The sequence below is a fragment of the Cygnus olor genome, chromosome 3 (genome assembly GCF_009769625.2).
Source record: "Cygnus olor isolate bCygOlo1 chromosome 3, bCygOlo1.pri.v2, whole genome shotgun sequence".
Taxonomy (NCBI): domain Eukaryota; kingdom Metazoa; phylum Chordata; class Aves; order Anseriformes; family Anatidae; genus Cygnus; species Cygnus olor.
This window is the reverse complement of record NC_049171.1, coordinates 66,420,185-66,447,946: the sequence shown is the minus strand read 5'-3', so window position 1 is coordinate 66,447,946 and position 27,762 is coordinate 66,420,185. Positions and strand designations below refer to the sequence as shown.

Here is a 27,762-nt window from a genome sequence, read left to right as displayed (position 1 = left end):
CCAGACAGTTGTGCTCATGTCATGGTGTGAGCCTTGCTGTGTAACACAGGAACAGTCCCCGCATGCTCTTCCAGTCCCATCTGATTTGGAAAGACCTGCAAGTCCCTTCTTAAAAAATGAGGGAAAGTCAGAAGGAAAGCAAAGGTAACTTGCTGCTTGCAATAGCAAACACTGGCTCCCACTGCCCCGCTTGTTGCTTTTTGTCCATTGTTTTTAAAGCGGTTCATAAGCCACTTTTAAGCTAAAGTTCAAAGCATTTTGCAAACAAAAGTAAAACTAAATTGAAAAACATTTCTAAATAAGCTCTTCTTGTCGTTCTTTGCAAATCACATCCTGTTTGTTTGCCGAGCTGCTGTCTCAATGTCAAATTCACTTCATCTTGCTGTGGGATGTGATCTTCATGGCGCTGTGAGGCCCTGTGTGTGTGAGGAATAAAAGCAGTTTATTTTTATTCTTTCACAGGAAGCTCTTTTGAGCTCTGAGGAGGTGAATATTGCTTTTTATCTTCCTGAGGACTCCCACAGCCCTGTTATAGATATGGGTCCTCATCTGTGAGGAAGGCGTGCTAGTTTTTCAGGTTCCTACACATTGCTGGCTCTTGCCTGGTGGCTCCAGTACCAGATACCTAGTGGCTTTGCATGGCGTGAGGCAACATGCTAGAAGACCAGTGTCACGTCCCAGCATGGCCATGTAGCTGTCTATGCAGCATGACTGGTTATCTATGTGAAGATCTATGACTTGGGGTTTCTCTCTTCACTCGTCACTCTGTGTAGTTGAGCAGGAAGCGATGTAAGTGTGAGAGAACATGCCGTGGCTGGTTGTCAAGGAGAGCTCAGAGATGGAGGGGTATGTATGAAATAGTCTTGGATAACTGTGTTACGTTGGCTTCCACTGCAACTGCTTTTGTGCCATTAATGCAAATATCCTGGTGCTGTGCTCTGGTGCATCATTGGGAAAAGATCAGTCGTGGCCCTGGGCAACACCTGGGACTATAACGATGTAGCAGTTAATTCAAAGAAAGCATTTGCCTCCTCGTAGGAGCACTTGTTGCCTACTGCATGTTGTGTAATACAGAATGTTTCCCAAGAGCGGTGGTTTAATGAGCTCTTACTGGCACTTGACAAACTGTCCTGTTTGCTTCCTGCTAGATGTGCATGTTGCAGATGAAAAGATTGTTTATGCTGTAAAATGGGACATCCTTAACTGCTCTTCGTTGTGCTTTTCTACTGAGGGAGCATTCTGTTCTGCTTTGCTAAGTGCTGCTATGATATAATCCCTGTGAAGTCAGTGTCCCAAAGTTGTGTTTTTCCTGATGTAAACTGCATTAAACCCCATGGAACTGCACATTCTGGCTCAGTGACAACACGTAGGCATAAATCATGACATTGCCCATCCTACTGAATTCTGTAGAGTGACAATACAGACAACAGGGAGATTTATTAATAATGATAGAGTTAGAGAGGCATCCACATATAGACTACTGCCTTTGGCACGTTTAAAACACATCAAACAGCAGATGGTGTTATGTGTTTCATAGAGGTAAGGTAGGTTGAGTAATTATAAAAAAAACTGTTTAAGCTAGCCACAAATTCTTGCTAAACTATTTACTTCTTCTTTTTCACTTTTTACTGCCTGTTTTCTTTACTTTTGTGATTTAGATGGAGGAGAAAATGTACCTCTAAGGTGTTGCACTTGGCCAGCTCCATTTGCTTTCCATCTCTCCTGAGAGCAAATGACCACTGAGAATGGCCAAAGCTGTCCCGTGTAAGCAAACCCACAGTATCAGCAGAAGCCAGGAGTGGAGGTGTTGTCAGCAGCCCTGCGTGTCCTGCAGCCCCAGCCTGGAAGACCTAAAGGCAGCTGTGGGCTGCAGCCTTTGCTGGTACTTTTAGAGAATGGTGGCCACCCAAAAATGCTGTGTTTTCCTCTGTACCACAGTCATGCATCACCAGTTGTTGAAATGGAATAGAAGGGTGATGTGCTAGACACAGCTAACACTGGCCTCTTCTAAGAGGGCATTTAGGAATATGCACTTAGGAAATGCATGTATTCAGGTAACAATTCGAGGAGCCAGTGTGAAGTGTTAATCCTAAAACCAAAAAGCCTGAATAGTTGTCTGAATGGCAGATACTTGGACAGAGAAAGTTTAGCAAGTTAAATAACCCTTTAAAAACATATCATTGAAATGCAGGGGGTAATCAGGCATTGCTACAGAAGCGTAGGCAGTGATTTCCTATTATATTGGTAATTTGTATCTCCTATAGATTACTGAATTAGCAAATGAGTCAAATTACTTTGTTTCATGATGAACAGTTAACCAACAAAGGAACTCCCAAGGGTTCTAAAGGACTCTGTTCTAACTTCAAAATGGATGTTTCTGCAGATATTTGAGAGGAAAAAAAAGAAAAAGAAAAGAGCATAAAGCAGCCTACAGAAAGTCGCACTTGCAGAAGTAGGTGGCTTACTGGAGCTAAGCCACTGTTCAGTATGTGGCCCAACATGCCTTAAGCTTTATGAGACAAGAATATTTGCATGAACATACTGGATTTTTCTAAACATGTAACTGTGGAATGTTTAAAGAAGAAGCATCACTTTCCTCGCTGAAGGATAGAGAACAAAGGTCCTACTTGAGCATTTCAGACTCTTGCCAGAAGTAAGCTTCTCTTTAACTAGGCTGCATCAGATCTGTAAAAAGAAGCCTAGTTGTGTTGTTCTTCAGCAAGCATATAGAGCACCTGCTGATGTTTCACAGCTTGCTCCCTGAAACCAAAACATCTAGACAAGAGGGGCCACGAGTAGAACCTCCTTGTCTGGCCAGTAACTGCATGTCTTGTTTGACAACAATTAGTCTTGTCAGTGACAGGCATCTTTTAATTCTGGTTTGAACCCTATCTGAGAAGACTGATGTTATGACAGCTGCATTATAATTTTCTTTCAAGATATAATAGGGTGAATGAATTCCTGAATGAAGTTTCTAACTACACCAAAGAGTCAGTTGTTACAGCCATGAAGCTAAGCTGAGAACAAGCCTTCCAGCTAGTCTTAGAATAAGTTACAAAATACTTCGGACAACCAAGTGATAAAAGCCCATGTATCTTGAAGAAAGAAAATTTTTCTGAATGAGAAAATCCCATACGTTTTTTATGTTTCTCTAAGATGTTCATTTTCTAGAACTGGAGTTTCTCCATAGTTTACTAATATTAGTACAATGAAGTCATGTTAATTTAGCAAGAATTTGAGCTAGTTCGTATCCGCAGTTATGTCAAAAGCTTTCTGAAGAACTTGAAAATTTCCTAAACAAAAAGAGGAAGAAGTTTTTGAATTAGTAATAAATTGTGTATGTCACTACCTTTTGAATTGTTAGTTAAAGTAGCATAAAAGCTATAAGCCACTGCACAGATAATAACTACAATTATTGCCCACAAATTGTTTTCAATATACTCCAGCAAAAGAGTCTGAGTGTCTAAGTAGTAATACTTGCCTGTGAGTACCAACTGCAGGGAAACAACTGAACTGGCACTGTGCTAGAGTTAAACACTTAGCTCTTTTCTGTAATTTTAACTGGAATTTATGTAACATGAATACTCCCATAATTCTGTGAAACCTAACTGGAAATTAATAAGAATCTACACTTAGGATATGTGGTGCCTGAATGCTGACCTTAGCAAATGAATCAAATTACTTTGTTTCATGATGAACAGAACCAAGGAACTCCCAGGGGTTCTGAAGGACTCTGCTCTAGCTTCAAAATGGAAGCACTCATTTGTGCGGGTGGGAGGCTTGAGAGCAGCCCCACGGAAAGGGATCTGGGGGTTCTGGTCGATGGCAAATTGAATCTGAGTCAGAGTGTGCCCTTGGCAGCCAGGAAGGCCAACCGTGTCCTGGGGTGCATCAGGCATGGCATTGCTAGTCAGTCAAGGGAGGGCATTGTTCCACTCTGCTCTGTGAAGGGTCTAGAGAGGAAGTATGAGGAGCAGCTGAGGTCCCTTGGTTTGTTCAGCCCAGAGCAGAGCAGGCTGAGGGGAGGCCTCATGGCGGCCTGCAGCTCCCTCACGAGGGGAGCGGAGGGGCAGGCGCTGAGCTCTGCTCTCTGGGGACAGCGACAGGACCCGAGGGAACAGCATGGAGCTGGGACAGGGGAGGGTCAGGCTGGGTGTTAGGAAAAGGTTCTGCACCCAGAGGGTGGTCGGGCACTGGGACAGGCTCCCCAGGGTAGTGGTCACGGCACCGAGCCTGCCAGAGTTCAAGAAGCATTTGGACAATGCTCTCAGACACAGGGTCTGATTTTTGGGTGGTCTTGTGTGGAGCCACAAGTTGGACTTGAAGTTCTTTGTGTGAGTCCCTTCCAGCTTGGGATATTCTATGATCCTTTGACTACGTATTTTAGTTGTTTGCCTAGGTTCACAGAGAACCATAATAATGATAATAAAAAATAATAAATTTGAGAAATCTGAATCAAATTGCACCAGCTTTCAGCTTGAAGTGGTGGAGGGCATGATGTATTTCAGTGGATGTTTCACAACAGTGTTGCTTACCTACCTGCCTTTCCTTGTATCTGTTTCCTTAGTGAAGAAACTACATAGAGAAAGCTTTTGGTTTAGAAAATAAACATTTCTCCTAACAAGCCATTGTGCTGAGGCTTGTGCAAAGGAGTGACATTTTATATTTATTTATTTATTTATTTTCCTGCTGGGACATGCAGAGGAACTAGATCAATGGATTGAGGTAAATTAGGACCTTTCAGTGGAGTCTTCCAAGGTGGAAATAAGCATTCCACATGCCACTTTTGCTGGGACATTGTTGTATTATGGGTTGTGAATTTTTTTTCAACTGACTTATCACCAAGTCTATAATCATCCGTCTCTGGCCAAAGAGGGTTTAGAGAGTTTAGAACTGCTTTCATATGAGGTCCTTAAAGCATAGTCTGCTTCCAAACGCTTCTTGATCCTTCCAGACCTGGGCCTTCATGATGTCAACTCCAGTGTCCTCTTGCATCACAGCTCTACTAAACCTTTCTACCTAGTGTTATCCACACACCTCATCTAGACCCTTCTCACCTACACTAGCAATTTCTCCAGTGCAAATAACCATTGTGGAACAGGTACTAAACCTTTCACAGGAACCTGTTTTCTCCTGTCAGGGCAATCTTGTTTTTCTCATTCCTGACTGCAGTTACGGTGCTGTTTGCAACATAGAAATTTAAAGGACTGAAGAAATAACATGAGCTCTGTCTTGGATGCCAGCGGCTGAGAGCCCCTTCCATGCTGGTCCCAGGGGATAACATGATCCAAAGAACTGAAAGGTCTGATCCTGACATAAGCAAGACATATGAGTTATTCATAACTGAGTCAGTGAACCCAGAAACCTTCATATCTCTCCTGAAAAACTTGGATGCCTTCTTGAACAAAGATTGTGAGAACATCTCTTGAAAGACGTTTTATAAATTCCTTAGGATCAACTGTTACTTTTTGAAAGATATTTCTTGAGGTCTTTCAGAAAGGAAAATGATACAGAAGGAAATGCTTACATACCTATCTTTTAACTTCATTACAAAAGAGTAAATAAATACACTGTTGAAAACCTGAAATATATCTAGTTGTATCAGACCAAGAGAAATAAGCACATGCATGCTACCTGCCAGGCTGAGTTGTTTAACTGAGGTTATGGGTACTGGTCTCTAAGGGAGCATTTTTAGAGTTCAACACACTGATATTTCGTGTTTCCAGGCAATGCTGGAATGCTTCACCAACCACTCCCTGGTTTTCAGTAAGTCTAAAGGAATTAAGACCACCAAGACTTTGTACCTTTCTGAGATTTGGCTCAGGTTTTAGTATTATTTGCACCAGGGGTTTTGGAAATGTTTGTTATCTTCTCTTGGAAACTTACTTTTCTCTTGATAGTAACATTGGCTAGAAGTATATGGGAACCGCAAACTTACTGTAATTAACTGATCAGTCTGGAGAATTCACACAACAATGAAGTATGCAACTTTCCATACACCTGGCTTAAGTTTATTGCCCAAATATAATTTCTCATTTCCATACTAACCTTGAAGCCATGTTATGGAAACTCTCTGTAGTGGAAGTCTACAGATTGAGAATATCCTGCATGCTGAAGGTTGGCTTTGTTATGTGTTACTGGCAGTTTTTAGAGCAGTAAGGAATTAGTGAAAATATTGAATACATTCTTTCCTAGAAGATAGACTGGACCTCATATTCTCATAATTATGGATCCTAATTTTTTGAGCTTATAATTCATATTGGAATTCTCAGATATAATTCACCACCCGGGTTATTGCTGTTTTGCAACCTATATCTGAAATTGACAGACACTACCAGTGTTTAAAAATGCTGTTCATTGCTCCGATCAGAGACCTGGGTATCTGTCTTTTACAGCCTGGACCAAGGCCATCATAATTGGTTGAAGCTGTGCGTGCATGCATGTTTTTATATCTGAAACATCTATCTACTGCAGTCAAGAGGACAGGAAATGAGAGCACCATTTCCCTCCCGTGTGCCAGAGAAATAGAACCATGATTAAGATCAGTTTGCAGCAGAGAAACAACTAGAGTTAATAACGAACATCTAAGCTGGAATCAGCAAGTGACTGGCATGCAAGACAACCATTGGCAACAGAGTTTCTACACCTATGCGCACTTGTGCTAGAAGCATTGTCTTAGTCATAAATGCTCTTTGCCCAGATCTTTATACACCAGCACTAATGAAACAAAGTACTTCTTGTGCTCTACTGCACAGACAGAGGCTTCTGGCTATCTGTTTTCCTGCATAGCTGCATTTAGCTATATACATACTATTTGTGTTATGTTAGTGACCAAGGAACATGGGATAGGAAGGAGTTCCCAAACTCACTGAGTCCAGTCCTCTGCTAGTCAAGGCTTTCAACAGCCTTATTCATACAATATTCCTATTTCATTTTAAAATAGGATAAACTGTTTGCATCCTTTGTTCCTGGGTAAGCCTGTTTCAGAAATTCATTTGTGTGATGGTTAAAAGCCAATCTTATTATTGCACTGGCATATTCCTGATCAGTGTTATAACTGATTGGCCTCTGTGGGCCTTGACCTTTGCTTAGGTAGCTTTAGCTCAAAGCTTGATGTTTTTACCCTCTTCTCCACACACCCATGCTTTTTGCTTTTTCATATTTCCAACTGATGAGCTGCAGCTTGTAGAAGGAATTATTCTCCTTAGTGCCTGAAACTTTGTCCTGTGTGATTTCATTCTGGGACTGCTGCTCTGTGTTCAAGGTCATCCTGCATCTTCTGTGTGGTAGTCCAGTCATGCTCGTAATTAATGGTATGCATCAACTTTGAATGATCGGTGTATTTAATCAGAGTAATTCCTGTTGTACTTTCTGTGCTGAGACAAATAACGAAAATATCAAGTAAAACTGGTCACCAAACTCACCTCGGAAGAAATCCACCAGTAGCCTGTCCCAGACCTAGAAGCTCTTTCAAGCCAATCTATTGCTGTCTTCCCTGTTAGCTACTTCTGCCTTGTTTTAATTACTATATTTTTCTATTTTAGCAAATAATTTCCCTTGGGATATTATAAAGCTGTCCTTTTTTAAAAGTAAGGTTCTAGAACATTAGATGTATCCTATGTTATTTGTTTTTTAAAGTATCTGTTATCAAAGACAGATGTCAGGTTAGTTTGATGCAGTCTGTTTAACCATACCTCATGTATATGGTATCCCATTAATCTCCACATTTTTAATTTTTTTCCTTTAACATTTGATTTTGAAAGTCTTTGGTTACTACGAAGGCCATAGATCTGCCACCTCCTACAAATAGACTCCATCAATATTTTCACTCCTTCTTTAAACATAGGTATTACTTGTTATTCACAAGATGCATAGCATCATCCCGGCTTCCCTATTTTTAATTGGATCATTATTAAAATTCTTTCTCTTGTGTTTCAATTTCATACACCAGGTTTTAATTGTTGTGGGATAAAGAAAGTTTAGCCCTCTGCTGGGCATGAGTGCAGCTCAGTTTGCACCCACCTCAGATGTGGTCATTTTCTAGTCACTATTTCCTTTCCTGCCTTACTCGTTCCTGCTGAAGACAGACAGATTTCAGCCTGGGCCACTTGTGTCCTATAGGACTAGCTTTACCATGAGCCATAGAGTCTGAATCTGTGCGTTGTAGTGAATATTTGTTGATGCTGTAAGTGGATCAGGTGGAGCTGGAGACAGACACCAGGAAGGACTGGCAGCTATTAGCTGTTAATCAAGGAACTTAACCTTAGCTGAGACATACCCAAGTTCAGTTTCCTTGCCTGAAGCTGACAGAGCAGCAGACTTCGTCTCTCTCTCCTACATCATGGATGAATATCCTGATGTCAAGCTATTTCTTTTTGCCCTGTGGTGTTTCTTTCTCAGCATTTTGGCAATAAATAAATAAATAAATAAAATAGTGTAATGTAAAAGAACATGGTTTCATTCTGATAGAAAGCAAAATAGTTTTGAAATCTCAGAAATGTGGCAAAATGGAAAAACAATTTTCCATATTGGTGTAGGAGATATGCTTATATATATGTATGTATTTTGTTATCAAGGTCAGGGCTGCCGGTGCCTGTCATAGTGTTAAAACTACTTGCAGAGGGTAGTTATCAAGTGATGCACAGAAGTGCTGCTGCCAAGAGCTGAAAATGATGCCCCTGCAACACTCTTAGTATGTCTTGGAGTAAGAGACTGCTGTGATGTCTTCTGCTGTAGATGTGGAAGGAATTTTTTATTCAATTTATTGTTGTTACTAGAGTGGCAGATGGAAACACACCCTCTTTTTGTAGTTTGAAAAGGGGGTGGTTAACCACCTACATAGTGCTTGACATTTGATAACACTTGACATGCCTGATATGAGGATTTGACATTTTTGAAATTAGTGAGAAAAATCTAAAACAGAACAAATTCCAAAGTATTGGGAAAAAAAAGGAATTATAAATGAAAGAAGATTCTCAGTTCCTACTTCCTTTGTTTGCAATGAGTGCTGAAGTGGTAAGAGCTGCACTGACTAGAAAGTAATTAAGGTTTCTTTGTTAATTAAACAGAAAAAGGAGATCAGTGACATTTGCATTTGTTGATGACTTCTTTATGGTAAACGAGTTGTCGAATGGTCAATGTTGATGTTTTCCAGTTGATTTCCTTTGGTTTCTTGGCTGGGTTTGTAACACAGATTATTATCGTCTCGCACATCTGTTGGAGGATATGTTTCCATTGTACCTCATTGCTCACAAACATTTGAATGTCTTCCATATTGACCACTTGTACATGCATCACCACAGAGATGCAGAAAAGACATTTCTGTAGGCGTACAGAGCTCTTGGATGTGCTGTATGTGTTTATCTTTCTCAATGATTGTCCCATCTGTGCACTCTGTGCCCACTTTAAACTGAATAATTAGTAGTGAGGAGCATGACTTAGGAAGTACCCTTTCTTTCAGCTTTTAGTGGTTACATTAACACTTCTTTCTTTTCACCGTATCTGTTGAATGATACTGAGTTGTGTATCTGCCTGCCAGCGAGACACAATATTGCAGGAGTAATGGCATTAGGGAGGAGATTTAATCAGAACATTTGCGCTTATTGGTCCAAACCCTGAAACACACACCACACCTTCTCCTTTAGTGATGATGTTGGTAGCTGAAAGTGCTGAGCATGTTCTTAGTGCTGTTCATTCATTGTTAGAAACTAAGCATAAAGCTTTGTACACGTCATATGATTTAGTTAACCTTTTCACACAATGGCATTTTGTCCCTGTACTTTTCCGAGGATTTTATCATTTATCTGGCGTTGCTACTTTCCTTGCTCACAGCAAGCTGACTTTGTATTTAACATCTGGAGACGCTCTGGTTTGCTAAATAAGAAGCAGCTATCTGCTTCTGAGGATGCTGTCCTTCCCAGATGGAAGCGATATACATTTCCACTCACCATGCATGAGTGTGTATGTGTGTGAACAGGACAGAGGGGTGTGCATTCAGTATCATGTGCTGCAGCAGAGGAAAAATATTTTAAAAGATTTAAACCAAGTTGTGTTTAACCCAGCATTATTAGTCCCTTTTTTCTTCCAGAAAGGTTTATCACAAGTGTATCAGTAGGATAAATATAATGTACTGCTGTAATGGAGCTGTATAGGCAGACCTAGCCATGGCATACTTGCCATTACTATGCTGGACAGTCTCTCAGGCAATATAGTTCCAGCAAAGTAGTCCGTGTTTCCTCTAACTACTCAGTAAAGTAATTGTACTGAGGTAAGGAACGTCAGAGGTGGTTAAGAGGAAGAAAAGAATTGCCAGGAAGTGCTGATTTGACCTCGCATTTGGATGTTTTTTAGGAATGTGAATCTACTGGCATACTGTACTGTGCAAATTTCCAGCAAAGATCCAGAATGTTATATATTGGAACAGTTTTCATACATGCACATCTGTAACATTTCTCTCAATTCCGTGCACACTCTCTATTGTTGTGTTACTAGTTTTGCCTGAAAGGATGGTGGTTACCTGGCCTGTAAGGTAGCGCAACTTGAACATCTTTGTTACATGAATCCTGCAGTAGAGCTGTAAAAGTTTAAAGAAAATACAGTTTGTATGGTTACTCCTCTTGTTATTCCCCTTCCACTTAGTGCTACAAGTAGAGAGAATTTCAATATTAAACTTGCTATTGTGTTGTGTCCTTAGGCTTTGCATTTGAAATTACACATTCTCTAAATTAGTGTTCATTTTTCTTCACCCCTTGACATTTATTTATTTTTTTTAGCTATGCAGCTGATGTTGATGCTTCTCTGCTCTTTGGGAATAGTTCAATGGTGTGTAGGAGCAAATCCAAAGGAAGTCTGCTTCTATAGTAAAAGGAGGAAAGGGAGACAGGATATGGATGCTAAACTGATCAACGAGCCATGCTTCCTTCCTTCCCTCCCCATGTTAGTTTGGCAAACAGCATGCAGTAGGATGTCCTTTCTCACCTTGGATCCTTTCTGTGTAACTTTTTTAGTTATTACTAAATAAAATTACATTTATTGTTGCTTACCTTAACTACAATCAGAAACACACAGTGTCAATAGCTAACGCTATAAAACTGGGCAAGACTATATAGGCCCACTTCTGACAGCTGTATAGGCTACAAAGAAGAAAAAAAAAGGATAAGGGTGAGAAGAGGAAAAGCTAGATCATCTGTAAAAAAAAAGAAGTGGTACACTGTTTTGTTTGTCTGCCTTGGCTGTTGTTATTTCCAGTTTGTTCTGATCATGTTACCTAACGATTGTTTTACCTTTTTGTCCTCTTCCTATATTTATGCTTTTGCTTCATTGCTTATGTAGGTTAGTTTTACTTCCTGTTTTGTTAAGGTCTGATATGTTTAACGGTCACTTTGTAAAATCAGGGAAAGGTATCTCTCTAAGGAGAAAAGCAAACAATCTCAGGTGCGTGCTGTTTGGAGGTAAGGGGAAGAGGTGCATTAAAACTCGGAAGGGAAGTAAAAATAGCACAAATGGGAAATAAAGTCTATTCAAGTTTTAGGGGTTGGCTTACTTTTTGTGAACCCAGGAGCTGACAGTGGTTGAAGTCAGTAGGTGTTCATGTGGACCCATATTCAGAAGAGGAGCTCAATATGACTTTAAAAGTCCTTAGGGTAAAAGAAAATTATTCAGGCATGGTGGAGGAAGAAGGGTAGAGGAATAATAAAATAAACAGACAAGGTAGGCTCCTTGTTAAATTCTTAATGAAGATGGGTAGCTGTTTGGTGGAGCTGTGTAAAATGTGTTATTTTTCTGCAAAGGTGGTAACTCTCAGGGTATCTGAGATACCAGGAGCTACACCTGATTCCAGGAAGGAAAGGTACAAAAGCTTGAGGGGAGAAGAGTGATGGGACACTGGTCCTACACGGATAGGCAAATGACAGAGTAACCTAGTCTTTGGTACCTGGGTGGAAAGTGTCAACCTTGACACTAAGCTTGACATAGGCTCCTTAATAACATATGGAAAAATAAAGTTTCAAGATGACATCACGCTGAGTCATTTCCTCACAGTATCCTCAGGGAGAAAGCAACATTTGCATCTTTCTCTCTGGCTTTCTTGTGAAGCATTTCTGCCATGTTTTGTCTTCCCAGGAAAGCCCCCTGTGGGCTGCAAGGTGGTCTTTTGGGCCTAAAATTCCCACTTCTCTCTCCTTTTCAGTCTGTGTCTGCGAATCCTTGCTGACAGGAGCTGCTTCCACTCTGTGGGGACAGGACAGCAGCAAGGCCCTGCCCTCAGCCAGATTTGCAGAATGAAGCCAGATTGCAGAGAGATCGCTGAGCTGACTGGGAAAGGGAGGTTTGGTTGGTAGCTCTCCATCAAAATGAGATGATGCAGAGGATACAACAACTGCTTCATATTAGAAATGAAAATGGCAAAAAAAAAAAAAAAAAAAAAGCCCTGCTTCAGGGTTTAAGCACCCAGGTGGAGAGGGACTGTTGTCCTTCACGATTTTATTATTGCAGTCTCTCATGATTCTATTGCAAGATGAGTGCTACTTGTTCCAATTATCGCCTCGGTTTCTGGAGTCAGTGATTAAATGCGAATCTCTGCTTTCACTTAAAAATAAATCTCCAGCATTTGTAGGTGTTAAGGAAAGTTTGAAAATGTGGTGTTAATTATGCCATAGAGGCTTACAGGATGGAAGACAAAGTATCAAATTAAAACAACAACAACAAAAACCAAGCACCAAACCTTCATTTTATTACTATTTTGTAATATGAGGTTGCTAAAAATCTTCATTAGTGTTTTAGTATCTGCTTTATTATTTTAATGGCTTGGGTTGATAACACTGCAGATCAAAGATCAGAGGAATTTTACTTCAGTTCTTAGAGTTTTAATTAAAAATGTCTCTACAGATTTTAAGCAGCCAATTGAGGAAATGTAATGAGAAAAATTCCTTATTTTATATGAATGTTCAGCATTGTTTGATAGATCTTGAGTTTACATAAATGTTATTGATAGCTACAGCCTGTCAATGGGGAGAGTAGGGCAATGCCTCTTACTCTTTTCTTTTTTTTTTTTTTTTCATTGTACCAGATGCTACGTATTTGGACTCCAAACTTAGTAAAATTGGTAAACTGTTGGTAAGAGGAAGAGATTTTGTCGGTATTATTTGCCTTGTTCCAAGGCAAAATTCTCTTTTCTTTTTAAATCTTTAAGGGATTCAGTACTAAGTCATGTCAAATAGTGTGCTCATCCAAGGAGAACTACTGAGTGCATTTAATTATCCTCATTGGTTGTCTCAGCACAGAGTGTGCTGATTATAGATAATGCTACCTTAGAAAGCATGCCGCTAGCAAGAACGTGAGGTTTATTTTTGTAGATCAGATACGCTTATTGCTTCAGATGGTCTTAGAAGTCCAGCTTGTTGTTTTGAAAGCAGAGTTTGCGGGCATAGTTTCTCTTGTTTTGACCTCTTGTGTTATTTTCCAGGTGATGGGGGTGAGTGGCAAATCTTGTATTCCTTCTGTCTCCCTATAGTAATTCTGCTAGACATTGAAAATATCTGCAGATAAAAGCAAATGCTTTTGTTGTTCCTCTCCTCTAACCTTCTAAATTATTTGTTTTCTTTCAAATGCAGATTTTAGTAATGTACCCGATGTCACATCCAGCTTGAAAAAGAGCAGTACTGATGGCACTCTGGACCAAGTGCCACACAGGGAGAAGACTGATACACCTTTCAGGGTAAGAACGTGGTTGATGTAACAATCCTTATAAACAAAAAGGCAGCGGTGTCTTACTGTTAATGTTCTGTGTTCTGGGGGGAAGAATGTAATGTATGACACTAATTTGGAAAAATTGAATGCCTATTAGTGTACTTAGTGTTTTGTTATCTTGAGGTCATGCTGACAGATCAGCATCTCAGGAATAGCTGCTGCATCTCCAAAAGCATTGTGATAGGGGCAAATAGCAAGTAGGTGGAAACTCATCAAATTTATCTTTATGTGTTGCTTGAACCCACTTCTCCAGAGAACAGTGAAACTGCTATAGCTTTTTAACTAATCCAGTTCATGTAATACATACATACGTATATATGTATATTTTATATATATATATATATATATTGCTGATACTTTTAAGGCTTGTTGTTAAGATTGCAGAGAGCATAGCAACACTTACTTAACATTAGTAATTTCAGACTGGACTACAGACTTTAAGAGACACAGTTTTGGGGAGCCCAGTGATTCCTGCTGTCTAATTTGGGGAACCATTATGCACCTGCAGTTTCTGTTTAACACCAACTAGAGTAATGGCTACTCAAACCTTCTCTCAGTCAGGGCTTTGGAGACTGAGGCAGGAACCCCCAGAATTGATGTGTCAACCTTTGAATACATTGGTATTCAAAGAGTACTTTTTTGTCCATTTTGCTCTGTGTCATTCAAATTGCAATCTGAGTCCAGCTCAAGTGCATATTCTTTTGAACCCTCCAACTGCTAGCATGGGTAGTTTTCACGTCTGTGGTAATAATTTTACTAGTTACTGGCATTCTGACAGCAGAAGTGTTTTTGTTACTTCTGTTGATGAGTTGGTCGTATCTCAAATCAAATCTGTGAGAACACTTGCATTACACAATTACATAAAAAAAAGAAAAAAGTTTATATAGTTCTGGAATATATTATTGTTTTTTACTAGGTTGAATGAAATTTTTAGATGGGGAAGCAGAGATAAGACAAAGGGTAGAAAGGTAAGGCAAATGTAAAATCTTGGAGGACTAAAATGAAGAAGATGCATTGTGCCCCTAGCCACACCTTACTGAGAAGAACTGATCCTCTTTTACATTTAGCATTTTTTTGGTAATTATTTCAGTCCACTATAGGTGACTTTATGCAGTTTCCCCTGAGAGAAAGGAGACACCCAGTGATTTGGGGCCTTCAGCTTATTTCCAGCTTCACAGGGGATTCCCACAGAGATAATTTGTGTCTTGTGTTCCACCTTGGTTACACTTCTAAAACGTCTTTGCAACCAGTAAAGAATAAATCCTAGGAAAATTTTTCTCACCCTAGGACCCATTACTCCTTTGGAAGTGGCAATGCAGATTTCTCTACTGTCCAGTTCTAGGATGTATGGAGTGTGTTACGGTCGGGGGTCAAGGCACCTGCCACCTGCTTTGTGAGAACCCAGCTGAGGTGACACCTAGGCTCAGGCAGTGTCTGGCCATGTGAGCCTGGTGCTTGGCAAGGTCCCTCCTGCAGCCCAGGTGCCTTGTGGTGCCCTCCTTGCCAGGGTGCACAAACAGGACTGAGCACCCGTCCTGCTGGAGGGGAGGAGGCTCTTGGGCTTGAACTTCACTTTAGGCAAGAAACAAAGGCTTTGCTTGTCAAAGTCACTCCTGATTGTCCGTGTCAAATACAGCAAATAGTAGGAAATTAGGGAGAGTTCATCAGATTTAAATGCACAGAGAACAATTCATTTAAGGCCGTTGTTGCTCTGAACATGCTAAGTTTGTCTTGATGCTCTGAATTATGTGCTGCAGTTGTAGTTCAAAAAGAAAGAGGGGAAAACAGACAGGTCTGCTCCCTGTCCTCTCTCCAGCTGAAGATCTGTCACATCTATCAGTATTAATGACTTGTGCACAATATGTTGCAATAACTGCCCATACCATATTGCAAGTCTTGGGCTGGCGTGTGGGTCTGCTAGTGTCCTTTTGTTAAAAACTATCCGAACCTGTCCTAGTTTTCTTGGTGCAAGGAGGAAGAAATGGCTTGGCAATCAAAGGCAGTCTGACTTGAACTGCAGCTGTAAACGAGTCTGTGACAGCTCTACAATTTCTGCAAATGGTTTGTAATTGATTGCCGCCTTTCTGTTGGAGGGTGCCTATTACTGTCAGAGCTTTTGTCTGACCCTTTTGATTTCTCCAATAGATGGAGAATTAAAAAAAAAAAAAAAAGCTCACAGTAAATTTAGGAAGCAGCGTATACTATATGTGCTTCAGTGATTGGGTATAAAAAGCATTAAAATGATTTCTGTTTTTATAGCTGTGATTTGGGACTGCTCACCAGATGAACAATAGCTATTGCTAATAAAAGGTAGTCTGCGGAAATCGTGCAGCCTCAAAAAGCACAGCATCTGGATTTTTTTTCCCCCTTTGCCTTCTGTTTCCTGCCTGTGCTAACTTGATCCATGCCTGTGGGAGACCAGTAGTGCAGACACCTCAGTGTTACGCAATGTTGCAGAAGTATGGGGGAGAGAAGATCTGTAGCCACAGCTTCGTGGAGAGGACGTTGGTGGCACTAGGAGGTTCTGAGCACAGCCTGGAACAACAGGCAGTTTGGGATTATTTCAGAGGAGAAGCAGCTAGACATGCTCATTTCCCAGTTGACAACAGCTGTAGATGTAATTACGTGGCTCTGAGGGAGCAGACTCCTTTGAAGTTTGTTTGATTTGTTTCCCATAAAATGTAAGTAAATAAAAAGCAATCTTAAAGCTTTCCATGTAATGGTTGCATGTTTGATTTCTGGATTTTAAGTTTCTCATTTGGAACATTTTTGTTCGGTTGATTTTCATTATTATTCTCTTCAAGGTTAGACTCAACTGAAAATGCAGGGAGGCATTTCGGAAGTAATTTCAAAGGAAAAAGTCTTTTGTTTCATGTGTACTACACTCAAACATGCGCTCATTCATTTTTTGTAGTCCAAGAAGTGAATGAATTTTGTAGAGCCTTGTGTTTGTCTTTCATCTGAGTTAACTAATGAATTAGAAGGACAATAGAGGATTATTTTATTCTAGAAACCGAAACTGCTCCTTCAGTTATAAAGTATTATTAAAAACACACGCATGTCAAGAACCATCCATTCCAGATGCTCATTAGTTTTGTCAGCTCTATATTCTCTGGGATGTCTCATTTATACCTTTAATGAAAACTTGCTTTATATTTGTTTTCTCTTTCATTTACCAAGGATAGATGTTATACCCCTCACACATTTTGCTGCAGTACATTTACAAACTGTGTTAAAATACTGTTTATGTGGCAGTGGCAAGTCATCCCTGCAATTGTTGGTTCTGGAGTATGTAGGCGTCCTGTTGACAGAAGAATAGAGGACCTCAGAAAATCGGGGGATTCGGTATGCCTGTCAGTGCAATTAGGTTTAGTTGTGTTTAATCATTTTGAGAACTAATTGTCAGTGCCCCTGGTGCTCTGTTAAATCCTAGCATGTTGACAGTTGCCAAGAATCAAGGTCTCTGTGTATCACAGTAGCATAAAACTGAATGCAGAATACAACTTTTCCTTTAGTTACTTGTGATTTCTATTTGCAATCCATATCAGTTAGAAATCCTTTCTCTAGCCCATGGTTTCCTCTAAATTAACTTCAGTAGTCTTGTACTACTATGCTTAACTTTACTTTGTATTTGCAATATTTTGAGAATATCCCCTTATGAAAGATAAGCATAGCTAAAAGATGAAATTTTACCATATATGTAACTCCTATCGTAAGGATAGGAGTTGAGACAACATGTTGCGATCTGATTTTCAGTTACTCTAAATCTTTTGCATATGATCAGAGACAACTATTTTCCAAATCAAAATAAATTTCAACAGAAGGAAAGACAGATCTTCATATAAATGCATCTGTGTGTGTGGGGGGGAAGATATATTTTCATTTCAAATATTTTACAGATCATAATAAAAAAAATGTAGAGTAAGCTATGCGACCATATGAAATAACTATTACATTCTCAGTTATATCATAGAGTATAAGAAAGATGGATAACTTCACACTTAAGAAAAATAGCTAGTGTGATACTTTGTAGTCAAGTTAAAAATAGTCAATGAATGCAAAATGGCTTTATGCTAGCATCTTCAAAAATTAACATTGCAGATGCAGAAATGAAAGCTAGTGTGATGAGAAACTTTGAATGTTAACAAGAATTTGCTTTCTACAGAATGGCCAACAGGTTTGATTTCATAATGTTTTTGAAGTGGTTCTGTATTTCTTTCAAATAATGAAGTAAAAGAGATTTTGGGAATAAGTTGGGTATAGAGACTCTTACAAAATTGCCTTTGCTTCGCTGTGCAAACCAAAAGTAGAAAAAATATATTGTACAAACTCGTGCATTTCAGAATCTGCTTTTGGATGCTAGAGTTTTTTATGTAATGTCAAATAATCTTTTCAGTGCTTTTGAAGCTTGTGTTTTCTGTTTACTGCGATGCCAGTGTTGGACAGTCCCTCATTTGCCAGAAAGGAGCTCTGGCAGGTGTAGTGAGAAGTTGATGTTTCAACTATGATGTTTCGACTATGAGGTTTTATTTCCAGACCATCTAAAAATAAGTGCAACTGAGCATTTGGATTGCGTGTCAGATGGTCCCTGAGTGGTGTAATTGGAAAGATTGAGACTGGGTCAGAAGGCAACACTTATCACAACAAGCTTACCAAAACAGCGCTTCCAACAAAGGCAAATTGCAGCATGATTTCAAAAAGGACATTTTTGTTACGTATTAGCTGATTTCACACAGCTATTTCTGTAATAAAAATCAGTGAGTATTGTAACAAGTTTGCTGCATATAGTGTTTCGGCCTCTGGTGTATACAGTGCAGCCATGTACTGGAGGGATGCTCTTCGTAAGGTTAAAAAAATAGTGATTTCTTGTGAACCTATCTAAAACTAGTGTGGAAGACCCTTCATTAGAAGCAGCACTAAAGCCATCAACTTCTCGTGCAGAAAGAGTAAAAATCCCCAGGTGTTCTATATGGTGTTCTAGGTTCAAACCTGAGTGTAAGAGTGTGTATCCCATTGCTAGTCTGTCTGAACACCCATTTGTTAAAAAACAAAGGTGGTGGTTGGTTTGGTTTTGGGGGGAGGAAGGGGGCAATGGCAGCAGCTGTCACGGAATAATGGAAGCTAAAGCAGTTAGTAATCATTACTCATATAGTCCCATCTTAGCAGAAAATTAACATAATTGTTTAATGTTTATGGATGATTTGAATGACATTTCTTCTTCCAGAAGAAAGCAAGTGGATGCTAGAAATGATATATTCCTCTAATTTATTACCTAGAAAACATTGTACAAGCATGTGATCTATAGCATATGTGCTGTGGGATAGTTCAGGACACCATTATTCAAAACACACCCAACAGCCTTCTATAGGCACTGTCAGTAAATGTAATCCTATATGTTCAGTTGTGGTGGTTTGTTTATTTATTTTGATCTGGTGATGACACTCATCCACTCTCAGAAATGATATAAGGATCATCAGTCTGAATGTGTATGTAAGCACTGGATGGCCGTTAATGGGTACATGTCAAGAAGGGTTTATTCTTCCCCACCAAAGTTAAACAATTTCCTGGTATGATTTTTGAGTGAGAAAGTTAAAGATTTACTAAAATATACCGAGTTGGAAGGAAGATTTGCAATAATATTTTGCATAAAACATCAAAACTGGAAAGTAAAAATTGTGTTTTGATTGCATTTAGGATAGGGTGACTGTGCATATATGTTCAGCATGGGTCTGGTGGTTTTCAGGGCCATATTTCTCTCCATTCACTATAGTGGCATCTGTTCTTGCTAGTCAGCTAGTGATCCCTACCCACAAAGCATCCCCAAAGAAACATTAATGTTGAAATAAAACTAGGGGGAAATTAAATAAATAAGTGTGTGCAAGGAGTAATTTTAAGCAAAAACAAAAAAATCTTGAAAGGTGAATATTATTAATCAAGTAAACACCAATTGTTGAGTTAAGTTGAAAGAAAGAGAAGTAGAAATGACCAGAAGCTCAACAGGGGATGGGACCCTCTGGGAAAAGTAAAACAAGAGGAGTTAACAACTACCAGTACGCCCATGTGGTCCCAAACCTATTTTATGCATGGAGGCAATTACAGTTAAATGATGTTCATGGTGATAGCTTCTTATTAGCTCTATTTGCAGTACCCAGGCAGTTTCTGCTTGCACAGCATGTCCTTAATTGCAAGAGAACTGTCTGCCTGAAGGTCTACTCAACATCCATAGGACATCAAGAATTTTTCCCTAATTTCCATCGTGAGAACTTCTCTTCAGCAGTTGACGAGATCCAAAAGCTTGGGGAGTAGTCCGCAATTAGCATTCCTTCTTCTGTTCTTTGTAGGAAAGGGATTTCACAATGATAAACGTAGTGCTCTCAAAATCGTGTATACACCTCTTCAATCCCAGTGTCATTTCTTTCCAGATGTGAGATGCATTTAGGGAGTCTGGGAGCTAACATGGGAAAAAAGCATGTTCCTCAGCAGTGGTTTTCCTTGATTCATTTCTGCCTGGAGGGGACAGTTCTGTACTGAAAGCACAACAGAGGCCGTGGGGAGCTCTGTTAATTATTGCACTTCTCTTGCAGACAGCTCAGCCTGCAGTGAGCCCAACCAGAGGGGCTGGCTCCAGCAATGTGGAGCCAAAGCCCTGCTGTCATCATGCACCCTTTTCAGGAGGGTATCAGTGACATGAGTTTTCACTCGTGGCCTGTTGGAAGTCTGTAAGCGTTTTGCTAATAACTTTAGGTTTCAGTACTTTATTCCATTCCCTGGAGAAAGCACCAAAACTGATGCACTAGGTTACAGAAGGCTTAAACTTACCAGTGAGTGCTTGCTTCTAACCCCAGTCCTGGATTTCACTTTGTTGCCTTTGTCAAGCAGTTCTTCATATGCAGCAGAGCCATCCTATGGATAACCTAAAATTCGAATACAAGTTGCCTGTCTTGACTAATGTAATGGGGAGCCTTGAAGACATAAAGCTTTAAGCATGAAATGTCCTATATCTAGAGTGAGCCTGTAACCAGACACTAACTCAAGCTCTAGATGGAGAGCTGCATATGTGCTTACTGGTGGGGAGGCATGAGAATGGCAAGAAACAAAAGCAAAAGGAGCTTGTGCAGTTCTTGCATGCAGACAGAGGCGTGAACTTGTGTTGTTGTGCTTTGTGCTGTTACATTGCCTTGCTGGAGCTTGGAGAGGAGGTGGTGGTTGTTTTTCCTCTGACTGAAGGAAATGCCCTCTCAAAAGTACGGTGACAGTTTTCAGTGTAAACTGTGCAGATGGTTTTGGTCAGGTGAAGAAACTCTGTTGATGCTTGCAAATGTAAGAAGCCAGTGAGAGACAAGTTATAATGCAGCTTGTCTTCCTGGTCTTCTGGGAAAAAAAACGTGGGGCTGCAGGTAAAAAGAGAAGCATGTGAGAACAGTGTTGGTTCATTGGCACAAAATATGGTTGGCAACGTCACTGGAGATGCTTTTGATTTCACTGATGAAGGACAGGAATCTTCATTAGCATCCACCACGCTGGGCATCCAAAGGCAACCTTGATCGCCTGCAGTACAGGACAGGATGGCTGCATTTCACTTTGAAATGGAAGGCAGAGATACCTAGTCATGCTGCTGACAGACTTGGGGAAGTGGAAAAGCTCTCTGCCAGCTGTAGATTTATGTGGTTTTTGTTTGTTTGCCTTTTTTTTAAAGACTGAGATACTGTTCCATTACAGTGCTGACAATAACATATGTTTTCCCCCTTGCCACGGAGAAGCATTTAAGCACAATTTTAGTGCATGCTGAGGTATGTGATGTGCCCAGCATTTATCCACAGGACACAAAGTCACTTCAAAGTTGCACACAGTGTTGCACACAATGCATCACACACAGGGCACAAAGTCGCAGTACAGGATTTCAGACAACTACTGCATCCCGGGTACCCTTGTGCACTTTCGTTAGGCTTTGATTCCTATTTCTTCTGTCAGGAACTTGTAGAGCCAAAGGTAGATCTGAAAAGCCAAAACTGAAAAAATCCAGCACCTGCAGGAGATTCTGCAAAAACAAAAAGATACCTGAAAGGAAGGAAGAGGGGGGAGAATTAAGAAATTATGGGATCAGTTGAGTCAGATACTCAGGGAGCTGCCAAGAGATTTTCATGCTTCATTACCTGCTGTCCGTAGCGCTTGTGTGCCTGTCTCTGCTTGTCAGCATACTGTGGGCACATCTAGACCTTCATCCACATTCTGATTAATTATTTCCTTCTGAGACAGCCTAATCCTCTTGTAATGCCGAAGTAAAAGCCCACTGAAACCAGGGAAAGGGTTGGTGTGGAGTTGAGGGGTCTGCCTCTGTCTTTACAGTGGGATTATTGCATCTTTTAACATTTGAGATTCAATATGCCCGAAAAGGTAAGGGTTGCCTTCTCTGACTCTAAAGAAGGCACTTTGCGGAAATATGTTGTGAAAGATGAATGCAACTGCAAAGATAATGTCTTAATGGTTGCCATAGTATCTAATTCGGCACTCAAAAAAAAGTTTTTGTATTCAGCACAAAACACTTTGGGTGAAAATGTTAAAAACAGTATTTAAGATGCTTGGAATTAAAAATTAAATCAGAATTCATTTTAAACATTTGGAACATTAACTCTTTTAAGCACTGGAATTAAAGCAAGTGTCTTCATTTTGGTCAATTATGCTTTGGAAATATGTTTTAAAGACATTTTAAAGCATGTTATTAGCATAATAAGAATGACAAAAATACTGAGAAAAATCATCCACCCACATTTATAAGAAGTGAAAAACAAAGTCCTTCTAGATCACTGTAGAGATCTAGAGACCCGCTGAATTAAGCATGAGCTTAGAGATTGCAATGCTTTGAGACTACTAATATGACAGAGCTCCTGTTTAGTCCAAGATACTTATGTATGTATTGTACATATACATATACAAAATATATGTTGTGTATACAAGTTATTTTTCTGCTTCACCAGTGGTCCTGAACAATGTTAAAAGTTAGCCCACAAGTGCTCAGAGTTGTCGCAGAGGCAAGCCGCTGTTTCCTTTAATTCAAAGCGGATAGAGACAGAGCAAAATTAGCCTTTTACCTTCATGGATTAAGGGCAAAAGCAGGATGGGAAACGAACTCTGTGCAGCTAAGTGCACCTATATGCATCGGGACAATAGAGGGAAGCCTGCATTGCGAAGGAGGTTACTGTTATGGTAACTATCAAGCCTGGTGCCGCTGAAATGGAAAGATGAAAAACAGATGTCTCTAAAGGGAAAGAGTGTTACTCAAAGCACACAGGAACAAACAATGAGACTGTGTCGTTTTTCCAGTCATCTTAAAAGTATTTCAAGGTGATTGATTATTTTGTGTGTAAATTTTACTTAGGAGGCATATACCTAAAGAGGGATCGAATGTTTGTTTCATGTTTCTGGAGAAGAAGAAATGCTAAAGAAAAGGCTTTTTCATTCATTTGATATTTGATTTGTTTTAGTTTGCGTTTTTTACCTTTTGATTTATCCCAGTCCCTCAACAGGAGTTGGAAATATTACTAAAACATTGTTTTTTTTTTTTTCCTAATGAACACACGTTAAAAAAAATCTGTTAATTGGTAACATCTTTTAGCTGGCATATGGCTAGCTAATAACTCAGGCTTAATTAGCAAATCTGGGGAAGAATAACTTCCTAATATGGAATTAAAAAGTCCTGTCCTGTTTGTTTTTTTTTTTTAAATCAAGATTGACGACATCGCTTGGACCTCAAATTTGGCAGCCTTTTTTTTTTTTTTTTTTTCCGGTCCCAGTGGATGCACTGTGTTTTTAACATATATCTGTTACAAAAACAGAGCTTGAAGTTGCCACAACTCATGCTGATTTTAAAAACAAAGCTGAAACAATGCCTTTCCTGACAGTATAGATAAACTCTTGATAAATGTTGACCTGACATCTGTCACTGATTTTTTCAGCACCATATGTGGTACTGTAAACATTTGGTTTCAGAAAACTAGCGATATTTTTTTTCCTTTTTTTCATTCTTGAACTTGATCAGTGGATCCCTAGTATCTGTGGACTACTGCAGAAGCAACCACAAATGATGGATAAGAAAAGTAATATGTATATGCTACACGGTGGTCCATGTAATTGGATTTTTATACCAGGCTGTGTATCCTGAAAAATCTGACTCCTTTGAGACCATTCCTTCAGTTTTCTGTTGCACAGTTGTCTTGCCCAGTAAATCTGATATCTGTCTGCAAAATAGCCCAGTCCTTAAAAAACATCAGCTAAATGAACGGTTCCTACTCCTTTGATGTGTTCTGTGTGCTTTATCAGCAGCATGTTGTTTCAGGGAGCCAGCATCCTTGTTCTTCTGATAGTGTGCTGCCCGGCTGCTGAGCTATATGGTTTGGCAAATGCTGAGCTGTCAAGTTGTGCTAACGGTTTGGAAAGAGATGGATGTAAGTTTAATTGCAGTAATTAAAGGAGAAGGCTATGTTATTCCCTTGCTTGTAGAGAGGTGAATATCCTTGAAACCTCTGAAGTAGCACACTCATAACCAAGGATATAGGCGCCCAGGCTTAGTGTGTCATCTGGATGCAAGAAAAAGGGTTGTGAGAGAGCAAAGAGGTGGTTGGCAAGGGCAGTGCTGAATGAAGCCTTATATCTTAGCATCCTGGCACCCTAACAGTGCTGTAATAGAGAGAACATGGGAGTTACTGTGTTTTATTATGCCACTGGTATAGTTCTCCTTTTATTAATGAATTGCTTGTCAGTCTTGTAACTCTTCAGCTCCATGGTGTAATGTCCTATAACGTTATATTCAAAGTTGCATTGTGCTTAGAATAGTCTGTGGACTTGATTGTTTTGTGTAAATATATCAACATGGGTACTTTTACTTTCAAGCCTGAATTTATTACTGAGCACAGTTTACATTTCTTTTTATTGATGTAATTACTATGAGAAAGTTCAAACAAAGGACAAGCACAATTATGTGAACAAATCTTGCAGAGAGCTGCCTATTTGTTTCTCATTTTATCATTGTAAGTTCATTTGTATGCCATACCATTTAGTGGCATATACCCTTGACAGAGCATCAGTACCATTGATAATTCACACTGACCTTCAGGGCAGTCAGCACCCTCTAGATATTTTTAGGTATTTGGCTAATTTTCTCAAAGCACCTGATGTTTTGTTTATGCAGTAAATTTCACAGGCAGAGAGGCAGGTACATTTCTGGGGAGATAAAACCCACATTCCCTTGCTATAACTGCACTTTGTCCAGCATTTGCTACATCAGGCAATGTATAAAAAATCTTCTCATCTGGCAGGTTTTCACTGTGTTTGTAGTAATAACGGGAGGCATGGCAGTTTCTTGTGTCCCATTTAAACTGGGACGTTGACAGTGTTTTGTTAATCTGCTGCACAAAAGGAAAAACTTGTGCACTGTGTTTGCATGTGCTGGCACGCTGTGGCTGAGCACAGAGAGAAGGTGTGCTCGTGGGAGACCGAAGCGTCCCTGCCTTCCTTTAGACGGGCCCTTTCCTTTGGCAAACTTTGTATTCACGAGCCACAATGCCCGCCTTCAGGAGGAGTAAAACCAGAGCGAAGAGTTTAGCGTTGGCTCGCAAAACCCAGCAGCAGGCAGCAGCAGCTTACGGCTCCCTGCACAGGATGTTTTCTATGGTGAGTTCATCAGCGGCGGCCGGGAGGGCTGGGTTGGGGGACCGGGCTGCACGCCCCTGCCAGGGTCTCTGTGCTTGGTGAATAGCAGCTGCGATAATCAGGGAGTGGATGCTGGTAACGTGCACTCGGTGGGTGAGTTTATATCAGTGTGCTGCACTGGAAAAGGTTTGGGCTTTCTGAATTTTTTGGGGGGGGGTGTTGGTTGGTTGTGTATGCTGCTTGCTACTGAGCTCCAGCAAATGGTTATTTCTTGTGTCTGTCAGAGAAAGGACTAAGTGATGATCCGGATTTTGACAAGAGGTGGGATGGTTTTTTAACATGATTCTTCAGGAAAATTTGGAAATATCCGCAGCATTAATTTTGACCAGTTTTAACCATTTCCCTGGTTTTTGACAAGTAGTTTGGGATTGTAGAAAAAACATGGAAAAATTAAGAACTCCAATCAAGGAATGTCTGGGAAATATAAGAAGACAGTAAATATATTACACAGATGGTAGAAAAATACACGAGCCTTCTGTATTAAAGACTGGCAGCATCAGGATAAGGACCTGGGAAAGGGGAGAGACAATACTTTCACAGGGTCAGGGTGTGGGAAAGTCTGCATTTTGTGCTTTGATGTTACCTGATGAGAGTCTCCGTCCTTGTTGTTACTTGGGCTGTCAGGGTTCCTCTCTCTTTGCTTTTATTTATGCTCTTTTCCCTTGTCTTTACATTTCGTGTGGTCAGGGTTTAACCTTGTGCGATGGAAATGATTTCTGGTTTGCATTTACCTTTGATATGCCTTGGATCCGATGACTTCAGTGAGTGATTTCCAGAGAAGCTGAGCACAGCATCTGCGAGCTCAGCAGGAGCTGCTGCTCCTTGGGGCCAGGCTGCCGCAGGCTCTTGGGCCCAGACCCCATCTCACAGACTTGGCTTACAACTTGCGTTTCCACTGAACACCAAAGTCACCCGAGGTTCTTTCTGTGTAGCCAAGGAGAAAGATGGGCAAGGGAGGGCTCAGGTTTCCCACCACACAATTCATGTTATCGTACCTTAGGCACCGAGTCAGATGAATTGTGTCTTAGTTGGCTTGCACAGCCCTGCATTCGGCCTTCTTTCAGGCCTTGCCCTCTGCTGTCAAGAAGGAGTTAGGGGAGCAGCAAACCCTCTTCTTACTGCACTTTTGATTTCTGCGTAAGTTTGGTGATACCTTCATGCATTACCAGCACAGGATAACTTTGCTAATGTAAATCTCACTGAAACTGGGAAGTTCTGAGTGAAAGACATTATTTCTCCTTGACTATTTCCCTTTAGCAATTTGTAAAGTGTTCTAATTAAAAGGCAGGCAAGAAAAACAGCTAAACAGAAAAGACCCCCAGAATTTCAGCAGTGTCGGTCAGGAACAATTTCATCTTCTAAGTGGCCTTGAAGTTGTGGAAAAAAAAAAGAAAGACCAAAAGAGAAGTTGTGATGAGTGAATCTACTACTTTAAGTTCTATTGCCCAAAGCTGAGCAGCAGCCTTGCCCAGAAACCCATGGTGAAAATCCCACAAGGCTGTTTTCAGTAAAAGTGTGCTGAATTTCTTCTGTCTTAATAAACGGTTTAGAGGAGTGCCTGTACTGTATTGGTGTCCAACATGCGTCTGCTTTCTTCAGCAGTCTTGCGGATCTAAGGCTTTCCAGTCTTTTGCATTACTTGGTTACAAAGTATTTGCCAGACTGAGGGTGACAGAGAAGTCTGTACAGTGATAGACACACAAAACATGATGGCTGCTAGGCCTGCCTTTGTTCTGGAGAGAAATGTCTTCTGATACAAAAGGAACATGATGGACACCTCCAAAGGCTTTCCTTCTTCACAATGAGGGGTGTAAAAATGTCTTTGGCCAGTTGCTCTTTCTGAAAATCCCATGTAATTGTGTTTCTTCTGCTGACTGGTGCTTCCAGTCTTACTTCCTGGAAAAATATACACCAGACAGCTCTGGGCTGTAAGCTGCTCATTTTTAAAGGATACAAGACTAATCTGTTTCAGCAGCTTGCTTTCCGAGCATATGCTTCCTCTTTAGATAAAGAATTCAAAGGGTTAGTGATCTGCACATTGGTGTGGTCTGTGTCCTCCACAAGGGTACAGGAATCTGGAAACTTGTCAAAGGACATGCTCCGTTGTAACCTTCCCAAGGAATCTTCCTCAGCCTGAAGAATTTTGTAAGCCTATTCAATATTTTCCGTTTCCATCACTTTAAAAAACAACACACAAAACACCACCACTACCACCAACAAAAAAAAACCCCACACCAAACCCTACTGATAGAGTGCATGAGGTGTATAAATGAGAGTAGAATAAACAACAATGAGCAGAGACACCGTAAC

The 27,762-nt window shown here is 40.3% G+C and overlaps 1 protein-coding gene across 9 annotated transcripts in view; it reads left to right on the top strand.

Moving 5' to 3' along the window:
* TIAM2 (TIAM Rac1 associated GEF 2) overlaps nucleotides 1–27,762 on the top strand; it is a 138,688-nt gene that overhangs the window by 93,776 nt on the left and 17,150 nt on the right. For 7 of the 9 annotated variants that reach the window (XM_040551338.1, XM_040551342.1, XM_040551341.1 and 4 more), the window contains one exon: nucleotides 13,611–13,714. In XM_040551338.1, coding sequence (XP_040407272.1) covers nucleotides 13,611–13,714 — 104 coding nt within the window. Of the gene's footprint in view, nucleotides 1–13,610; nucleotides 13,715–16,108; nucleotides 16,428–25,174; nucleotides 25,414–27,762 lie in introns of those variants that run through there. The other 2 variants (XM_040551346.1, XM_040551345.1) reach the window with 2 other exon arrangements.